Source organism: Arvicola amphibius, chromosome 12, assembly GCF_903992535.2.
Source record: "Arvicola amphibius chromosome 12, mArvAmp1.2, whole genome shotgun sequence".
Taxonomy (NCBI): domain Eukaryota; kingdom Metazoa; phylum Chordata; class Mammalia; order Rodentia; family Cricetidae; genus Arvicola; species Arvicola amphibius.
This window is the reverse complement of record NC_052058.2, coordinates 74,175,020-74,196,084: the sequence shown is the minus strand read 5'-3', so window position 1 is coordinate 74,196,084 and position 21,065 is coordinate 74,175,020. Positions and strand designations below refer to the sequence as shown.

The following is a 21,065-nucleotide window of genomic DNA, read 5'->3' as shown; positions in this document are numbered from 1 at the left end:
TAATGGTGGTAATATTATTTTTTGTTTTGTTATGATTTAAGACAGGGTCTCACTATTTAACTCAGGCCATCCCAGAACTTACTATGTAGATCAGACTGAATTCCTGCTTCTGTCTCCCAATTGCAGGGATTAAAGTGTGTGCCACAATGCCTGACTCATGGATATACATTTATTATACAATAATTTGTGATTTTTTTCACAGGGCTAGGAGGCAGGGGCAAGCAGATCTCTATGAGTGTGAGGCCAGCTTGGTCTATAGAGTGTGCCAGGACACATTACAAAACTACACAGAAAAACCCTGTCTCAAAAAAAAAATTTTTTTGCATGTGTAATTGGTCATTTATATACTCTCATTTCAGAAACACATTTAAAGCTATTGCTCACTTTTAGATGTGTTATTTAGGGCTAAGGCATGAGATTTTGTAGTTTTGTATATATGATAAGAATAAACGTCTTGCCAGAAAAATTTAACAAATATATTCATCAAACCGGGCAGTAATGTCTATACACTGTTAATTCTCATCTCCTTCCTTGACTAGGCTATGTATAAGCCTTTTTGCATAGCACTATAGTTTGGGACTACTGTTATACACTGCACTTTGATTTTATTTCTGCTTCTGAGTCACTGGCATTATATTTTATATTACAAAATTCAAATTCTTCTGACAAACTAATCTAGTGTATTTTTATACTTGCTTCCCACTGTTTACTCTTTCTTCACTTTGTCAGTTGGTTAAGTCATATACAATATAGAAATCTCTTAGAATAACAATAATACACTGCCTTCACTCTTGCTAAAATATATAATTCTCCTCTCTCTCTCTCTCTCTCTCTCTCTCTCTCTCTCTCTCTCTCTCTCTCTCTCTCTCTCTCTCTCTCTCTCTGTCCTTGGGAGGATTGTTTTCCTCTCAGAGTTGACAATGTACAATGAACCTATAATTGAAATTAATTTCATATTGCTTCTGAACAAAATAAGCCTTTCCTACAGCATGGTTATTATGAGATTCTAAGAGATAAAACTGTATAAAATCTACTGAACAAAAGCTCTCTATGAATATAAAAGATTTAATTTTGTCAACTCGTGGAGTATTTCTGCTTGTGAAGCAGGAATTTTTTTCAGCTACAGTTTGTTCTGGGCTTTAGTTATTATTAACAGTGTCAGTTTCCATAGGTGCAGAAACTTGATAAAACACATTTCTTCATCAGAAAAAATGAAGATTATTATAGCACTCATCTCCTAACTTCTGCAGGAATTAAGCAAGATAAAACACAAATTTCTCAGAGGACCATCAGAAATTACAATAAGTACATTATTTTGAAAATGCTAATAGCATTTGCCACTAATTATAAAGGAATTTTATTGTTTTCAAAGTAAATCTATTTTAACAAACATATATTTTAGTATAGCTGTGATCATCATTACTTTTCATTAGCACACTAGTAAGCACACAGTGCACACTAAATAGATACCTGTTAAGCTCTTGTTTGATTGTAGATTCTAATTACTGCTGAAGTCTCAATTAATTGCAGTACTCCGGTTTCTTATTAGAATAGAATCTTACTGCAGCACACAAGGAATGTATTTAAAGACAATGAATTGGGAAGCTTCTGTTACCAGTAGGACTTGAGATGCTAGCTCAAGGGATATACAAGGCACTGTTGAGAACTCACACATCAGAAGACATCTCTGGAGGGCACCTAGGAGCACATGAGACTGCAGCAGGAACATCTGCCATCTAAATACAGATCACTGGAGTCATACTTAAGGAAATTGTCCCAGATAATTCACTTCAGGGAACGCCTGAGGTTTGTGCATTTTTCTAATTAAGGAGAGATTAAAGAAACAATATTTGATATTTATATTTTCTACTTTATATTATCTGCTTCTTTTCATATAGTATATTCTGGATATTTTTAACCTACTTAAATAATTCCAATTCTCCTCTCTTCCTACCCAACCAAATCTCCACCTTTTCTTTTGCTATATCATAAGAATACAACCAAGTATATAATAAATAATAATGATAAAATAGGTAGAAACAAAAACAACAATAATAGGATATACCAAACAGAATAAAAAGAGCCAAATAAAATAATAATAACAATAATAAGCTTGAGAAACACATATAGTCAAGGTGACACAAATTCACACAGAAATTCCATGAAAAGCATATAATCAGTAACCATAATATATACCATATATAATAACCATAATATATAAAGGACATATAAGGTTAGGTAAAAAGAAAGAATGGCCAATGACAAAACTTTATGAGACAATGATTATTCAAAAATACCACTGAGTTTCTTTTGTATTTTTTATTTTTGCTGTGCATGGGACCTGGAATTAAGTTTGTATACACAGTGACTCCATTGGAATTTTTTTTTTCATTTGTGAGAAGTTATCAGTTGGAGATGACTTTTGGTTTATGAATAGAGACTTGTTTCACTTCCCTCTCAGCCCTTAAAATATTTATTAAAATATAGCTGCATTGCCTCCTTTGTTTTCCTCCCCGTAGCCATCCCATGTACCTTTTCCAACCTTTCCCATAACCTTCATATTATTTTTTTTATTTTTTTAAATTTATTTATTAAAAATTTCTGCTTCCTCCCCGCCTCCCATTTACCCCCTCCCTCCTCCACTCCCCTGCCTCTTCTGTCCAGAGAGCAGTAAGGGTTCCCTGCCCTGTGGGAAGTCTAAGTTCCTCCCCCCTCGATCCAGGTCTAGGAAGGTATGCATCCAAAACAGGCCAAGCTCTCCCAAAGCCAGTATGTGTAGTAGGGTCCAAATCCCGTGTCATTGTCCTTGGCTTCTCAGCAGCCCTCATTGTCTGCCATGTTCAGGGAGACCGGTCTTATCTCATGCTTTTTCAGTCCCAGTCCATCTGGGTTTGGTAAGCTCCAAATAGATCAGCCCCACCATCTCAGTGGGTGGAAGCACTCCTCGCAGTCCAGACTTCCTTGCTCATGTTTTCCCTCCTACTCCTCATTTGGACCTTGGGCGCTCAGTTCGGTCCACCAATGTGTGGCTCTGTCTTTATCTCCATCCATTGCCAGATGAAGGTTCTCTCACGGTCCTGACTTTCTTTCTCATGTTCTCCCTCCTTCTGCTCCTCATCAGGACCTTGGGAAATCAGTCCGGTGCTCCAATGTGGGGCTCTGTATCTAGCTCCATCTATCTCCAGATGAAGATTCTATGGTGATATGCAAGATAATCATCAGTATGGCTATAGGATCTGGCCTTTTCCGACTCCCTCTCCTCAGCTGCCCACGGAACTAGCTGGGGGAATCTCACTAGATACCTGGGAACCCCTCTAGAGTCAAGTCTCTTAATAACCCTAAAATGGCTCCCTTAATTAGGATATATGCTTCCCTGCTCCCATATCCACCCTTCCTATATCTCAAGCATCCCATTCCCCCAAGGTCTCCCTATCCTCCCCTTCATGCTTTACTGTCCCCATCTCCCCTTGCCCACAACCCACCACACCCCCAAGATCCCAATTTTTGCCCGACAAACTTGTCTGCTTCCAATATTCAGGAGGATAACTATATGTTTTTCTTTGGTTTCACCTTCTTATTGTCTTCTCAAGGATCATGAATTATAGGCTCGATGTCATTTATTTATGGCTAGAAACCCATTATGAGTGAGTACATCCCATGTTCATCCTTTTGGGTCTGGGTTACCTCACTCAGAATAGTGTTTTCTATTTCTATCCATTTGCATGCAAAATTCAAGATGTCATTGTTTTTTACAGCTGAGTAGTACTCTAATATGTATATATTCCACAGTTTCTTCATCCATTCTTCCACTGAAGGGCATCTAGGTTGTTTCCAGGTTCTGGCTATTACAAATAATGCTGCTATGAACATAGTTGAACAAATGCTTTTGTAGTATGATTGCGCATCTCTTGGGTATATTCCCAATAGTGGAATTGCTGGGTCCTGGGGTAAGTTGATCCCGAATTTCCTGAGAAACCGCCACACTGCTTTCCAAAGTGGTTGCACAAGTGTGCATTCCTACCAGCAATGGATGAGTGTACCCCTTACCCCACAACCTCTCCAGCAAAGGCTATCATTGGTGTTTTTGATTTTAGCCAATCTGACAGGTGCAAGATGGTATCTCAAAGTTGTTTTGATTTGCATTTCCCTGATAGCTAAGGAGGTTGAGCATGACATTAAGTGTCTTTTGGCCATTCGAACTTCTTCTGTTGAGAATTCTCTGTTCAGTTCAGTTCCCCATTTTTTAATTGGGTTAATTAGCATTTTGAAGTCTAGTCTCTTGAATTCCTTATATATTTTAGAGATCAGACCTTTGTCAGTTGGTGAAGATCTTTTCCCAGTCAGTGGGCTGCCTTTTTGTCTTAGTGACAGTGTCCTTTGCTTTACAGAAGCTGCTCAGCTTCAGGAGGTCACATTTATTCAATGTTGCCCTTAATGTCTGTGCTGCTGGGGTTATACGTAAGAAATGGTCTCCTGTGCCCATATGTTGTAGAGTACTTCGCACTTTCTCCTCTATCAGGTTCAGTGTTTTCTGATTAATATTGAGGTCTTTAATCTATTTGGACTTGAATTTTGTGCATGGTGATAGATATGGATCTACTTTCATTCTTCTACAGGTTGACATCCAGTTATGCCAGCACCATTTGCTGAAGATGCCCTCTTTCTTCCATTGTGTACTTTTGGCTCCTTTATCAAAAATCAGGTGTTCATAGGTTTGTGGGTTAAGATCCGGGTCTTCTATTCGATTCCATTGGTCAACTTCTCTGTTTTTATGCCAATACCAAGCTGTTTTCAATACTGTAGCTCTGTAATAGAGTTTGAAGTCAGGGATGGTAATGCCTCCAGAAGTTCCTTTATTGTATAAGATTGTTGTGGCTATCCTGGGTTTCTTGTTCTTCCATATAAAGTTGATTATTGTCCTCTCAAGATCTGTGAAGAATTTTGATGGGATCTTTAAGGGGATTGCATTAAATCTATAGATTGCCTTTGGTAGTATTGCCATTTTTACTATGTTGATCCTCCCAATCCAAGAGCAAGGGAGATCCTTCCATTTTCTGGTACCCTCTTCAATTTCTTTCTTCAAAGACTTAAAGTTATTGTCAAATAGGTCTTTTACTTCCTTGATTAGAGTTACCCCAAGATATTTTATGCTATTTGTGGCTATCGTAAAAGGTGATACTTCTCTGATTTCCCTCTCTGCTTCCTTATCCTTTGTGTATAGGAGGGCAACTGATTTCTCTAACTTTCATATTCTTTCTTAAACTGGGGGTTCTTTGATAATTCTTGTATGATTTGATAGGTGGTAGTAACATAGATAAATAGACAGATAGATATAGATAGATAGATAGATAGATAGATAGATAGATAGATAGATAGATAGATGATAGATAGATAGATGATAGATAGGTAGATAGATGATAGATAGATAGATGACAGATAGATACCATTGATAGACAGATAAATGATACAGTGATCTGACTATATACATGCATGCTGCTGAGTTCTTTTAGTGTGATTCTTACATATAGTCATATAGTTTTGGGAATGACTACTTTATATTAGATAGCCATTTATATCAAAAGGGTATCTAAATACACTCAGGATCACCAGACTCTGGGAATAAGACTCATTTGTAGTCTGTATGATTAGGTAATGGATGGAATAAGGCAAGGTAGTTTCTGTTAGTGCTTAGCACATCGTTTCAGGCTCAAGTCATTTATAAAATGCATCCAAAAATATCAAGGGTGATATCAGCCAACCATGCCATGAATGATAACACGTCCCTACCTTGAAATCTTTTTTAAACTTAGCAAACTTGACGTTACTTTCATATGACATTAATTGTTGCAAGTATTCTCTCTTTTCAATGGTATGAAAAATATGTATGTGTTAAGGGCCTTTCTTCATCATTCCAGAAGGCACCAGTAAAGCTTCCACATCAAAGTTTAATTAGAATCCCTCTTTGTTTAAATTATAGCACGATGGTGAGTTACGTTCATGTTGAATTTAAAATTCCTAGTGTGGAATAGATCTCAAGTTTCTTCAAATTTGTTCAGTAAGTAAGCAAACAATATTTATTTTTTATTGGAATAAGAAAAACACCCAAATTATATAACATTTCTATCATATATGAGTGTATGTGTTTGTGAGAGAGAGACAGAGAGAGAGAGAGAGAAACAGAGTCAGAGACAGCGAGGGAGGGAAGGAGGAGGGAGGGAGGGAGCGAGAGAGGAAGGGAGGGAGGGAGAGAGAAAAGAGAGAGGGAGGGAGTGTATTTATATATAAAATATATCTACCATATTTCTCTGGTTTATGAACTCTGCATCAATTTAACATTAGCAACTATGTTATTCAAAGGGAAAGTTACACTCTAAAATTGTATTACACTATGCCATTCCTTGTCTTCATGTCTTTGATATGTTTTAGCCTGATAATTTGATGGTAAACTTTCCCTTTTTTTCAGTTTGTTTTGACTTTATTCTTTACTCTAACTCAAGTTGCCTATCTGTTGACTGACCAAGGCATACTTTACTTTGGGAACCTCTATGTTTTTTTTCTGTTTTGTTTAGTATAAATATACAAATCAAGTGGGGCCTCAAGGAATAATCTGTGTTTTTGCCCATAGAGACCATGATGGAATCCATAACTAACATGTTGTTAACTTTGACTTTTTTTCTTGTTTTTTTCTTTATATTTATACTTCTCTTATACAGTACCACCCAACCACAACCTTTGATTCCCTACACGCCTTCCTCCCTGTCTGTCTCTTTTTCCATCTCCCGTAGATACACTCCTTTGTATTCGTTCAGAGAAGAGGCCTACTTCAAAAGAAAACAACCACACATGACAATATAAGATAGAATAAATTTCCTCACATGGAACCTGGACAAAGAAACCAAGTAGGAGGAAACAAGTCCCAGAAGCAGCCAAATGATTCAGAAATACACCTGCTCTCATTACTGTTAGGAATACCAAAAATAAACACACTGACATAGCAGTTATATAATAAAGGAAGACAATCTAGCAAAGTTAACTCAGGCTCTCTAGTTGCTGCTTCAGTGTCTGTGTGTCCCAATGAGCCCTGCTAAATTGAATCTGTGACCCATGTTCTACTGGGTTCATCAACCCCTCTGACTTCTACAATCCTTGCCTCCTCTGGAGAATTACCTGAGTTCTGCCTTATGTTGGCTTGACTTTTCCAAGTAGCACATTGTATTTTGGTGTGTATTTTGTGAAAGAAAATTGATGTAAATATATAAATATATTTTAATTTAAATAAAACAAATTAAGAAGAAAGTTTAAAAAATACATGTAACATCTTAAGACAAGATTAGGGTAGTCTGTCGAACAGACCAGAAAATATTTGGACATATCCCTATCCCCACCCACACCTCACACCGTTTTTTTCCTCTTTGGGAAAAAGACAAGAGAAACAAGAGTTTGTGTTTTGGAAATTAGAGTCAATATCAGTTCTCCTATACGGGGCCAATGCCCCCTTGTCCTGATGCCTTCACCAACTGGTGTTCCTTCTGACTTTAATATGAACAGTCTGGTAGCCATTAATATGTGATCTTAAAGCCAAAGTTTGTTTGAATTTCCATCACATCACAAGATATAAGTTTTACTTTTAGCACTTTGAATTCTCTTACATTCATTCAACACTTTGAAAAGAAGATGTGGGTGTTTGAGGTCCTTAATCAAGCCATCTTGAGAATAGCAACTGAGTTATCCACTGTTTTCAAACTTTCATACTCAGCTTTCAATTTGAAATAGGCACTTGGTATCAGATGTCATGTAGGTTAAAGCATTCCATCTCTGACGAATGTAGGTGGTAGATGTATTGTCAAATTTCAATGTTTATCATTGTATCTATTTATAATGCTTTTTGTCCAAAGTGATCTAGGAATTGAACCACATATTCTACCCATTTTCTCTTTAGAAGTTATTCTGTAATATTCCTTCTGATTCCCCTACATCTGCCAGCAAAGATTCTTTCCTTAAAGGAAGAAAAAAGGCTTTAATTGAGTTCAACTGATAAAGAATTTATTAAAGGACAGTGCTGACAATACTAACTCACAAAGGAAAGTAGAGAAACATTGCCTTCTGCAACAAATGTAGCCAAAGAACAATAGAAAAAAATTCCATAAAACTTATTTAGTGAGTCCATCACTGTTAAAAGCTATGGACAGACTGCAATAGCCATGACTATCTCTGCAATTCCCATGATCCCCTGAGAAAGAAAATCTAAATCCAGGTGAATTAAATTGAATCCTACAGCTTAGAAAATCCACTCACTCTGTAGTTTCAAGAGCATTGTGAAGGTGAAGACCCAGCAGAAATATAAAATAATCAGAAAAAATGATTTATTTTTAGAGAGTTATTGAAGACTTAAGATGTGCTCTGAATTTACACCCTTCATTTGCCCACAGTTTTGTAGTCTTTTGAAATTATTTATGAGCCAGTGCCCTTTTTAATCACCATTGTAGTGTTGCCAGTTTAGTTTAGTTTAGTTTTTATTTATTTTGCATTCCAACCACAGTTCCTCTCCTCCTCCCCCATCACCCTGTCACCTCCCCCAATCTATCCTCCATCCAGTGTAGACTGGCACTTTAAGTTGAGGCAAGACCAAGCCACTCCTCCCTGCATTGAGGCTAAGCAAGGCATCCTACCGTAGAGAATGGGCTCCAAAAATCTGGCGCATGTTCCAGGAATAGATGCTGGTTCCAGTGATAGACCAAGATACACAACTGTTGCTCACATACAGAGGGTTTAGTTTCGTCTCATGCAGGCTCCCTAGATGTTGGTCTATAGTTCAGGGAGTCATTACTGGGTTAGGATGAAAACCTGGTGCTAGGGAAGTTCTCAGGATTCCACGAGATGAGAATAACCCAGCTAAGATATAGAGCAATAGTAGACAGGGTGTCTGAACTGGCCTTCCCCTATATCAGATTTGTGATTACCCTGTCATCCTAGAACCTTCTTCCAGTAACTGATGAAAATGTATGTAGAGATCCGTAGCCAAGCACAACGCCATGCTCTGGGAGTCCAGTCGAAGAGAGAGAGGAAAAATGTATCACGGGGAGTCCAATCATGACTAAGAAATCCATACAAACAGTATTTTGTCAATTTCATGCAAAGTATACTACAAAGTATGATAGTATCTTTTGAATAGACTTGCAGTGATGTGTGGTCACCTCTGGTTCTAACAGTGGCTTACTACAGAACTTAGAAAAATTCTATTTGAAGAGCCATTATTCAAAGAATTCCTTGTAAATGTTTGGAGATAATAGTTTATAAAAGTAAAAACAATACAAAAAATAAAACAAATAAAAGGCCACATGTAGTTGTGATTATGAGGTGAATATGAAATCAAGAAAACAGAGTTGGAGCTACTACACAGGTATCTGCCTGCCACATAAAAAGAAGTAGCTGAAACAGAGAGTGAGCTTGGTTGTAATTAAAGTGAGGGACAGTGAAGAAATAACTTTGAATTAAATTTTCAGCTTTGGGATTAGACTTAATAAATATCTGGTTTTTTAACATATAGTCTATGGTAAACTAAAACCAAAAGAACATAATATATAAAAATCCAGTAACCATTGATTGTACTTGCTCCTGTAAAGGTTCCATACAATACTATGGTCTGTTCAAGAAACTATGGCTTGTTTTATCACCATGACACATAGAGAATTTTGTTTTAAAAGGAATTGATATGACTTCTTGTCAAAATATCTTGTTACAATTTAAAGCAGAAAAGATGACACTGAGAAAAATGGATTGTAAATCTCACAAAAACTGGAAGTCATTCTATTTGATTAAAAGCAACTGTTTACATTCTTTACATACACCTTTGAGCTTTTTTTAACACCTCTCCTTTTATTTTAAGTAGTCTATTCAAGTATTTTCTCTACATATTTCATATTCTCTTTATTTTCTGATACCAGCCTATTTCTAGGATTTCACTATAATTAAAATTACCCATTTTGTATTGGTGTTTCTACTCACAAGAAAGCTTCTAGTAATGGTGATTTATTTATTAAGCATGTATGCATAAGTAAGTATATATATATAATCATAATTTGCTTATATTTATTTGTTAAACTTGAAATATTTACATATAGAAAATCAATATTTTACATCGTCACTTTAAATTTTAATGTTTATCATGTTCACAATAATAGAAATCATGAAAGTATTTTTTCTTTGTCAATCTTAAATACCTGCAGCTCTACTTTTTCAATGGATTCAACATCTGTTTGGAAGTCTTTTAGGTGAACATAGAAATCAAGACATTGCTTTTCAATAGTTGAAAATATTTTAACTTCATAACACAAATCACATGCTCCTGCCACTGTAGAAACTATACAATGTCAAAATGATCTTGGAATTTTTTCTTGAAAAAATATTTCAAAGCAATTTTTTAGCTTCTGTTCATTCATGCAATTCATTCCCTCTATAATATTCTTTGTTTCCAATGAATTAGTTATGTTAGAAGACTGAAGCTGACTATAAATCCTAAGAACCCAGATGCTCATTAGCATGTTTTCCTTTGTTGTCTCTTTTGTTACCTTTGTATCATTGAAAACTGTGCTGTAGAAGGGACAGAAATAGCCAATAAGTACTTTAAAGCTGTTTACCACCTAAACAATCAGGAAAATAAAACTAAAACTACTTTGAATTTCTATCTAAATTGTGATTAAGTAATTCTGATAATGATATAGAAAAAGAGGAACCCTTACACAATCCTGTTGGGAGTATAAACTAGTATAGACATTATGGAAATCAGTATAGATATTTTTCATTGTTAAAAATTATCTAGGGTAAGATCCAGTTATATGTCTCCCAGAATATGCACAAAGGATTCTGTATTCTATGACAGAGATTTGTGAATATCCATGCATGATTATTCACAAGGTAGGAAATTAAACCACCCTAAAGATCCACCAACAGATAGATAGATAATGAAACTGTAATGTAAAGTCACAATCAAAATTTACTCAGTTTTGAAAAAAACAAAATTATGAAACTTGCTAAAACATAGATAGATGATTCAGGCTCAGAACTCAAATATCACATTTTCTTTCTCATTTTCAGATTCTAATTTTTTAGTGGATACATGTATATATTAATACACACACACACACACACACACACACACACACACACACACACACACACACACACACACATATATATATATATATATATATATATATATATATATATATATATGGGTGTTTGGGTATAGTACAACCTCTGAAATTAGAAATGAGCCTTCAAGCTTTGAGGTGGGTAAAAGAAATGCTGAGGAAGGACTGAAGGAATAGTGTATATGGAACAGAGAACCAGAAGGAGGGGTACACTAGAAGCAGAAGAGTTTAATACAGTAAGGGGATGAGTTATAAAATGGAAAACAATTTTGTTTACAAAGGACAAAACAGAACATAATACTTACGTGTTAATTAAAAAAAAGTGTATAGTTAGAAACCAGGCATGGTAACCTGATCTGTAATCCCAGCATCATGAGGTTAAATCAGGATGACAACAGGTTTAGGGGCAGCTTACATAATGGACCGAGTACTAGGCCAGCCTTGATTGTACACTGAGACTATCTCAAAAGCTGACAAAACAAGAATGCTATCACACATCCTCCTAGGAACAGGGTAGTATGTTCAACAGAAGAATCAACTTATTCCATATAGTAGTAATATCAAGATAACAAATCCTGTCTTTAATCTTGGAAACTTAAAGATTATAATAATTCTTGTGTGTTCCATTCAAAATTTTAAATTTATTTCTGAATTATTGGGTATGCATTTGTTTGTTCATTGTTTTTCTGAGTTAATGAGTTTGGTTGTATTATTTTATAGAACAAGTATATATCTGCTTTATTCTTTTTGAACTTTTATCTTTACATTCAACAAATCACTGAGCCACTGGGCCAGCTTCTGAGTAGTTATTACGCATTTGCCATTTTTACTATAAATAGTTACTTATTTTATACATAGTGTAGAAAATTAAGATAAATGTCTTTGGCATCCCTAATTTTTTTGACTTATTCTACTTTGACTTATCTTTCTATCTATATAACTTTGATTTATGTAATAATTTCTGTGTTATTTTTAACTTCAATTTTTATAATCTATAAATATTAATTTAAAGAAAACCAAAATGAGACAAAAATATCTGTGGTGACATTTCCATTAAATCTTTTGAGTTCTAGGTAAAATATCTATTGAAACTTGAAGATGCTCTTGTATTATTTGAAAATAAGGCATATCATTAATTAGTCATTGTTAAAAATGAGATGAAAGGTTTACTCACATTTGCTGTTATAGACTGAAACATCTGTATGTTCTGTTCACAACAGGTGTTCAGTAACTGTTGTGGGTGACTGTCAATGGTGGCTCCTAATGACTTCATAATGAAGTAATTATTCATGTGTCATGTTAAAACCATTTCACAGATATCATGCACTGATAATTTCCTGCAAACACACATTATTACAAACACTCCGGTAAGATAAATAATTTCTACTTCAACAACATGTACTTTAACCTAAATCAAATTTTCTGATTTATCTCTTTTACCAATATCGTAATGACAATAAATACAATTATAAATTCATGCCCACAACATGAGAAAGTCTTATCAGAAGTGTCAAAGATGACTATGACTTGAATGATTAGTTTTCAAAGTAGCAGCATCTGGTCTGTGAAGATCCAAAGAGTGTGTTCCAAATTTCCATGCATCAATTCTTTATTTATAAGAGGATATTTCTCAAAAGAGACATATGGAATCCAACAAATTGTACAACATTGACAAACCAAAACTTTTGTGTTAAACTGTTTTTTATATTCTGCTTAGTTAAAAGGATCATTTAAAACATGCAACTATACTACAAAGTCTCCTCCTATTATATTTGAGCTATAGAAAAGATTTCCCCTTTGTTTAATTCTTTGTTCTTTTTCAAGTAATAATCTATCCACTGGATGTACAAGAGGTGTGGTATTTAAGTAGGATGGGATCCAGTTTTAAACAAGACCTACTCCAAGAACACACATTAAATTTGTGGCCTGAATAAATTTTTCAAATATTGTTATTAATTCATTGAGATGTTCACAAAGTGAATTTTGAGCACTTTCCCTGAACTCCTCCCAGAAACACCTCAATATAACTAGTCACACAACTTTATGTTCTGTTTCTGTCTCTCTCATTTCAAACCATGGAGTTCAGTTTTCTGTTGCCCAGTTACCCTTGAATATCAGGTGTGCACTGGAATGTGGTAATATATCATTACAGAAAACTGCCACTTCCTCTCCTGGCAGGGTCAATGCCAATAGCTCATCAGCAGGTAATTTTCCAGCTTCTTGTTTGAACTTGTACAGAGATTATTCATGCTTTTATAATCTGTGTGAATTCAGATAAGCAACTGTACTGTTATGACCACAACATGGTTGAATATATATGGCACGTCTGGCACAGTCTATCTTCTTTCTCTTTCATGAAGATCCCTGAACTTTGAAAGAGGAAGGATGACAAACACATGAAATGTGCTAGAATCACACATTCTCTCCTTGTTTTCTAAATGTGAGTCACTAGGCTAGTTGTCATCCAATGCAAGTAGCTTCTCTTGTGATAGTTGAGATCCATAGATATATACCACAGAGTCATTAAAATCATCAGATAGCTGGTCTTTAGCAGGATAATATTAGGAAGTTTTCCTGTAGGGTCTATAGCCATCTAGCCACCATTCTTGGCCAGTTTTATAGTAACAGGTAACAATGTTTCCTCTTATATTGAGCCTTAAATATAATCAGAAGATTGATTGCTTCCACAATATCCTTGCTTGTATGTCACTAGTAGGCATATGTTGCCTAGAACTTTGTCATTTTTACTCAGAGGATTAACAAAAAGATCAAATTTTGGTAAGTAGGGTGATAGGGAGGAGTTTAGAAAAGAAAAACTGTGAAAAGAATATATTGTAAAAAAGTCTATTTTTAATTAAAAACAAAAGAAAAAGCTTTTTTCATCTAATATCTATAATACCTTCCAGAAGAATGAAAGCTAGTCAATGGATATGAAGTTTCCAGGTCACTATTCATATTGTTTACCATATTTTAGGCACAAGGAAAAGATGTCTTCAGACACAAGGTCTTACGCTGAAATTCTCAGGGTAACTAAGAGCAATGGCAATATTCTATGATATCTGGAGGTCTGCGGACCTAATTTTTCCAGTGATCAGAAAAAAGGTAACCTGTCTGGAGCCTTGCAACCAAGAGGATCATATATGACTATGTGTCCAAATAGTTTCTGCCTGGCAAGGCACCTGGAGAAACAGACGCTCACTTGGCAAGGACTATGATACAGTGTAGGAATCTGCAAAATTTGTGCAGACTACAGATTCTTTTCTCTCTCAATATAATAGTCAGTCCTTGGGTTGAGTTTTAGTTTTACTTTGTCAGTCACACATGCAACAGCTGAAATTTTTTCCTGGAAATTCTGCTTCTTTGCAAATATTGCCCCTCTACAACAACAGGGGGCTAATGTTACTCAAGTCTCTTATCGGGAATTACCAATTACAACTAATCCAGGGAGCTTTTCTGACTCAATAGAGATGGTTAGGTACAGATGAGATAACAACACTTGGAGCATTGACTATGTCTCACAATTCTGGAAAGGAGAGTAAGGCAAACATACACCGAATAGGAAAAAGGCCTCAGGAATACATACCATATCAATGTGAGTGCCCTAGAAACCAGTCATGTAGAATCAATATTAAGATCTAGTATATTCTGATGGGAATAATGCAATGCAACATGTAAGATGGTTGGATCCATCTTTACCATACACAGGAGCTTATATTGGTGGAAAAGTATGATACAGTGGGATGGGAAAAGAGTGTCTTATCAGTCTGGCTTTTACAGAGAGATTGAGACATGGGACCCTCTTGTAGAAAAGGGAACCGTATAAAAATATATCTTGCTGACATGATATATTTGTCTGAGTTTGCACATTGTCCTTAAATCATTATGGCCATGTCGATTACTTTTAACCTTGTAACCACAGGTTGTTGTTAGCTGCAAGATCATGATACATCTGCCTTGATATTTAATTAAGCCTTCTAAAATGCTGAACACCATGTCTAGAATAAGGTTATGCAGCTCTTGGAATGTGTATTTGGGAAAGCATAAAGGAGAACAAAGGGAGGGGGTCTTACATAATGATCACGATGTGTTACTTAAATTGTGATTTATTTCTTAGAGTCAAAAATAAAATCCAATAATAAAGCTGTTCATGTAAGCCTGGTAAGAAAAAAAACCTTTTTAAAGTATAAACAAAGATAGTCTGAGCTCTTTGGGGATACTTGAAAGCGATCTCCTTGGTGCTCAGAAGTTTTCCATGTGCCCAAGTCCCTTCCCCACCTCAGGATCTGAACCCAAGCTGAGGCTGGACATCGCCAGAAGCCCATTCCTGATATGATTTTATTTCTATGTTTTTGTTGTAGTTGTTTATTTGGTTTATTTATTTTGGTGTCTAATTAGAATATGGTCCCCCTGTTATAGGGTATATCCATTTAAATTTGTTGGTGTGTGTGTGTGTGTGTGTGTGTGTGTGTGTGTGTAATGCATATGTTCAAGGAAGCTTCTGTAATAATAAATTTTGACATGATATTTTCAGAAAATTTGTCAGAAGTCTATAAATAATTTTAGGAAAACATCACCTAGCAATTTTAATATTGTATTAACTATAAATAAATAATATACAGTAAAGTGCTATCCATATGAATGCTAGGTATATTGGACCATCTTGCTAATTGCTGTAATAATCTGGGCTAAGGAAACATTGAGAATGTTTTCACCAGATTGCATTTAGGCAAATCTATATCATTGCATTTTTATGACCAAGGACTGCTTCTACAGGAGGGTGATGCCAGCCTGGGTCCAATGGCCTAATTTATAATAAAGCAAGATGAAGAGATTGTGAAACGCAATCCAGGTAGTAGCATACCTCCATGGTTTCTGCTCAATTTTCTGCTTCCAGGGTCTAGCATATCAGTTCTCTACTGACTTCTTGTAGTGATAGGGTATGACCTGAGATTTTTTAAGACGAAACAACCCTTTTTCTGCAAGTTGTTTTGGGCCATGGTGTTTACCACAGCAATAGAAAATGTTCTAGCACCATATAACTCACACAAACTTAATTATAATGTAACCAGTAGAACTGGATATTTGCAAACTATATTTAAACTGAATAGCCTAACCATATACCTAAAAAAAACCAAAAAGTGTTTGTTCTATTACAGAATGTTATAATCAATTGTCATCTTTGATATGTTTTGTTTTCCATGTAGTTTAATCAAAAGCAAACTAGAGCCCACAGGATTAAGAGTCACACTTATGACTTAGTATTTTAGTGATAGAACAGTAACTAAACTGTGTTTAATTTTTCTGAATTCTTAGATTTGCATGATAGCAGGTATCGTGTGTTTTTTCTTCTAAATTTCAGATTTATTTCAGGTATTTTTTTCAGAAATTTGATGTGAGTGTTTAAATTCTTAGATTTGCATAATAGCGGCTATCTTGTGTTATTTTCTTCTAAAATGCAGATTTATTTCAGGTATTTTTCCAGAAATTTGATGTGAGTGTACATGTTGGAGCAAACCTATTAATTTACTAAGTAATAAAGCTGAGAAATGACATTAAAAATAAATTTTCTTTATAAAAATAAATTATGCAATTAAAAAATATGTTTGGAGAACCTGGTCATGATAACTAATTTGAAAAGAAAAGGAAAGAAGAAAATGCTAAAGTATCTGTGTGTGTGTGTGTAAATATACGTGTAGCAAACATCATATTTATAAATTGAGGTTTGTATTTTAGCATTGTTAATTACATTCCAAATGTAATTTGTCATATTCCAAACATGACACATTGAATATTTTCTTTTCTCCTATAGAGTTATAATTAATTATTTGTAACAGAAAGACAGTAATTATATATAAGTTAATCTATTTAGCAATATAAGATGGTCTTAATTATGATGGTTGAAAATACATACATATGCCATGGTGTATGTTAAATGTCTAGTAGAGGAGAGTTTGCTTGTTTTTAACCTTTAGAACACCGTATCATTTATCTTATGTGTTTATATAATAAACTGACCCTTTATATCATTTGTTTTCCTGTAAAATAAACTGTGAGTATGTGCAAAATAATGTGTGTGGTATGTGATCATGAGTACACACACATACATACACACATGCAAAGACTAGAGGAGACCATCTGCTGTTCCACTCATTCGTCTCCCCCTTCTTACCTGACCTGTGAATGGTGTCTGCTACTGAACCTGGAGCGATGTTGTCAGCCAGCAATCCTCAGCAATCCTTCTGTATCTGCTTTGCCCTCCAAAGTGACAGAGTTATGTGGCTTCACGTGACAGTGACTCGCTTTACACATGGGCTCTGTGAAATTAAAGTCAGGTTCTCATGATTTTGCTGTAGTGTTCTCATCTGCTGAGCCATCTCCCCAGTCATCGTTTAACATCAACTGTTATTTTTCTTGAAAGCTAATTATTTACTTGATATAAAATGAATGTCGTATATGATATTTATTGACAGAAAGATATTAGCCAGTGGTGGAGGTTTAAGTATTTTAATTGATTTTTTTTTATGTACACATGTTTTAAAATGGTATGTCATGAGAACTGAATAGGAGCAGTGAGCGAGAAGAGCATAGCTGAATAGTAAAATGGTCTACTTAAAATTGTCTCCTAAGAAGACACATGGAAGCCGGGCAGTGGTGGCGCAGGTCATTAATCACAGCACCCAGGAGGCAGAGACGGGCAGATATCTGTGAGTTTAAGGCTAGCCTGTCTACAGAGATTGTTCTAGGACAGCCTGAGCTAGGGCTGTTGCACAGAGAATGCCTGTTTTGAAAGAAAAAAAAAACCAGAAACTTAGTAATGTATAAATGTTTTAATGAATATATCTGGAAAATTTCTTTAACATACATAAAGAGAACTATTTACATTAATGCTAAATATGAAGGTCATCTATCTATCTATATATATCACATATTATAAAATTTTTGTTTAAATATAAGCAAAGGAAGAACATAGAAAACAGATTGGATAACACTTTCTACCTAAACCATCATTCCTACATAAGTTATTTTTATATTCTTTCATGAAACTTCTGTCTTAAGAAGATCAAAACATAACATCTTAAAACTTCTCAAATCTCATGTTTTATTAGATTGTTAGTCACAAATATTAAGCTCCTAGCTTGTTTACATATGTTGAATTTGTTTTGGCTGGAGGAAAGAATAATTGTTTTATAATTAAAATGCTGAATTTTTTCATGTTTCAGATGAATTCAAATTCTTCATGAAAAGACTACCCATGAATTATTTCCTCAACACATCAACTATAATGCATTTATGGACAATGGATTCTAATTTTCAGCGCCGCTATGAACTACTGGAGACCAGCATGAAACAGCTTTTCCTGAAGGCACATAGAATTGTCCACAAGCTCTTTAGCCTTAGCAAGCGGTGCCACAAACAGCCCCTCATCAGCCTGCCAAGACAAAGGTAAGACTGGGAGAGCAGGGCAGCTGTGTTTCTGTTGTGACAGCACAGGTCTGCTCTTTCCCCGGGAGCAGATGTGCTGGTACACAGTGCATAATGTTGTTTTTCCTATTTCAACAGTATCTAACTAATAGTACAATGGGGAGCACACACACTGATATTTCTTTGGTTTTCTTTTCTTCTGTTACTTTAATCAATGATTCATTCTATATTATTTTATGGTAGTCAGTTAATAACCCTATTCAAGAAAATACAATAAAAGACAAATCCCCACAGTTAAACTGGGAATATAGGAAGTGAGTAAGATACAAACAGGAATTTCTCCATATATAATTTTCTAATAAAGCAACTAAGGGTTTATGTTATATTTCAATTATTTTGAAATTCATAAATATAATCATATTCTAATCTACAGGTTTCTAATGTTTAATATAAAAATGAAATACATAAGTATTTGTGTCTGAACTTATTTGGAAAAAGATTTTAAAGTTTCTAATTTAAGACATTTTGATGGATTATTGGAATAAAAAATTGATATTTATCTATTATCAGTTTGGTTAAACATATCAAAAAAGAAAATGTGGAACACAAAAACACATTTGAAAGTACTTCTGTTATAAAAAATATTAAAATTTTTAATTGATGATTAAATTATTAAGGGGAGAAATCTATAGCTATAGATATCTTAGAATTTTAAAAAGGCACATTGAAGATTAAACCTCTATTAAATATTTGATTAAAATCTAACACGATGATATTTTCAATAGCTTTGTGCTGTACTTCAAATATGAAGAAATATTCGCCATTTAAGTTGAGGATTACTTTTTATTTTGTACTAAATTTATATCTATGAGCATATACCATGTATCATCACCATCTCTCTAAAGGCTGTGCATTCCTTCAAACTTGTAGACTATACTATTTGTCTCCAGAGTTTTGCCCTGTCAGATCTTTTGTATGAAGGGAAGTACATAACATGTGAACATTGTGTATTACATATATGCCAATCTTTCTAGCCGTTCACCATTTGGTAGACATTCCTGACTTTTCTCTGAAAAATTTGAGTGATGTATCTATAAACTTCTTTGTACGTGTTTGTTGTTGTGGATATGTGTTTTCAATATTTTTAGTATGTATTGTATTTGGGCACTTCTGAATAACAAAGTAATTGTATTTGTACCATTCTTTAGGACAGAAAAAACCTCCTTGGTGATAATGATAATGAAATGATTACTATTAGTATTTGACATTTTGAGACGGAGTTTCTCTTTGTAACTGCCCTTGCTGTGCTAGAAATGACTCTATAGACCAGCTTGCCCTCAAACTAAAAGAGATTACCCTGTCTCTGCATCATAGTGGTGGGATTAAAGGCATGTGCCTCACCATCAGGCCCTGCACAATTTTTAAATTTCAATTCTCATGAATGACATCTTTTCTCACTTCGCATTATACCAAAGGCGTTGATTTTTATTGTTTAGTTATAAGGATCTGTCTGTGTGTTGTGGCATCGAATGTGTATTTATGAGTGTGTGTGTGTGTGTGTGTGTGTGTGTGTGTGTGTGTGTAAAGTCCTAATTACTAATAAGGTTAAATATCTTATTTCTTATTTTTTCCCATTATATATTTATGTAGTGAGACCTGTTCACACCTCAGTACTATTTACTCTTTTACAATGGGAACACATAAGATGCCAATAAAATGCACTCCAATGCATTAGTGGTGTACAAGATAAAATGGTAAATATGTGAGGATGTTTTAAATAATGTTTGAAAGAGAAAATAAATGGTTTACAAACAACTGCTAATAGGGATGGCCAAATGCATATATATCAAATTAAATTATTCAAGCACTTCTGATGCATAATTAAAAGTGGTACAAGAGTATCTGACAGAACATTTTTAAAGGCAGGAAAATAAGAAAGACTGTCTTACCTCGTCTTAGCAAAATTTGGCAGTCATTTTTGCTTGTATCCCATTTGTCCAGTTTGGAATGTGAGCATGTTGTCAGTAGTTGAGGCATGGGCAGTTATTTGCCCAAAGTCTAGTTTTGCTAAGATGAAAACCAGCTCCACGTGGAGTGTCTTTGTTGCCGAGCACTCTCTTGGGAAAGATTGGTGCTACCAAGAGCAATTGTGTCTCATGTCAACACAATCTTGAGTTACTTAAATGCTTTTTTTTTTCAACTTTAACATTTTTTTCCAGTTTATTTATTTTTTATTAAAAATTGCCATCTCCTCCCCTCCTCCTTCCCCTTCCCTCCCCTCCCCTCCACCCACACCCCCACTCCCTCCCTCTTGAGGCCAAACAGCCATCAGGGTTCTCTACACTATGTTGAGTCCAAGGTCCTCCCAACTTCCCCCAGGTCCAAGAAGGTGAGCAACCGAACTGACAAGGCTCACACAGAGCCCGTCCATGTTGTAGAGACCAAGCCCATCGCCATTGTCCTTGGCTCCTCGGTCAGCCTCCACCATCAGCC

At 35.1% G+C, this 21,065-nt stretch overlaps 1 protein-coding gene across 2 annotated transcripts in view; it reads left to right on the top strand.

The window, feature by feature from the left end:
- Brinp3 (BMP/retinoic acid inducible neural specific 3) overlaps positions 1-21,065 on the top strand; it is a 384,777-nt gene that overhangs the window by 307,455 nt on the left and 56,257 nt on the right. For both annotated transcript variants that reach the window (XM_038349419.1, XM_038349420.1), the window contains one exon: positions 18,371-18,593. In XM_038349419.1, the coding sequence (XP_038205347.1) occupies positions 18,371-18,593 (223 nt within the window). The remainder of the gene's footprint in view (positions 1-18,370; positions 18,594-21,065) is intronic.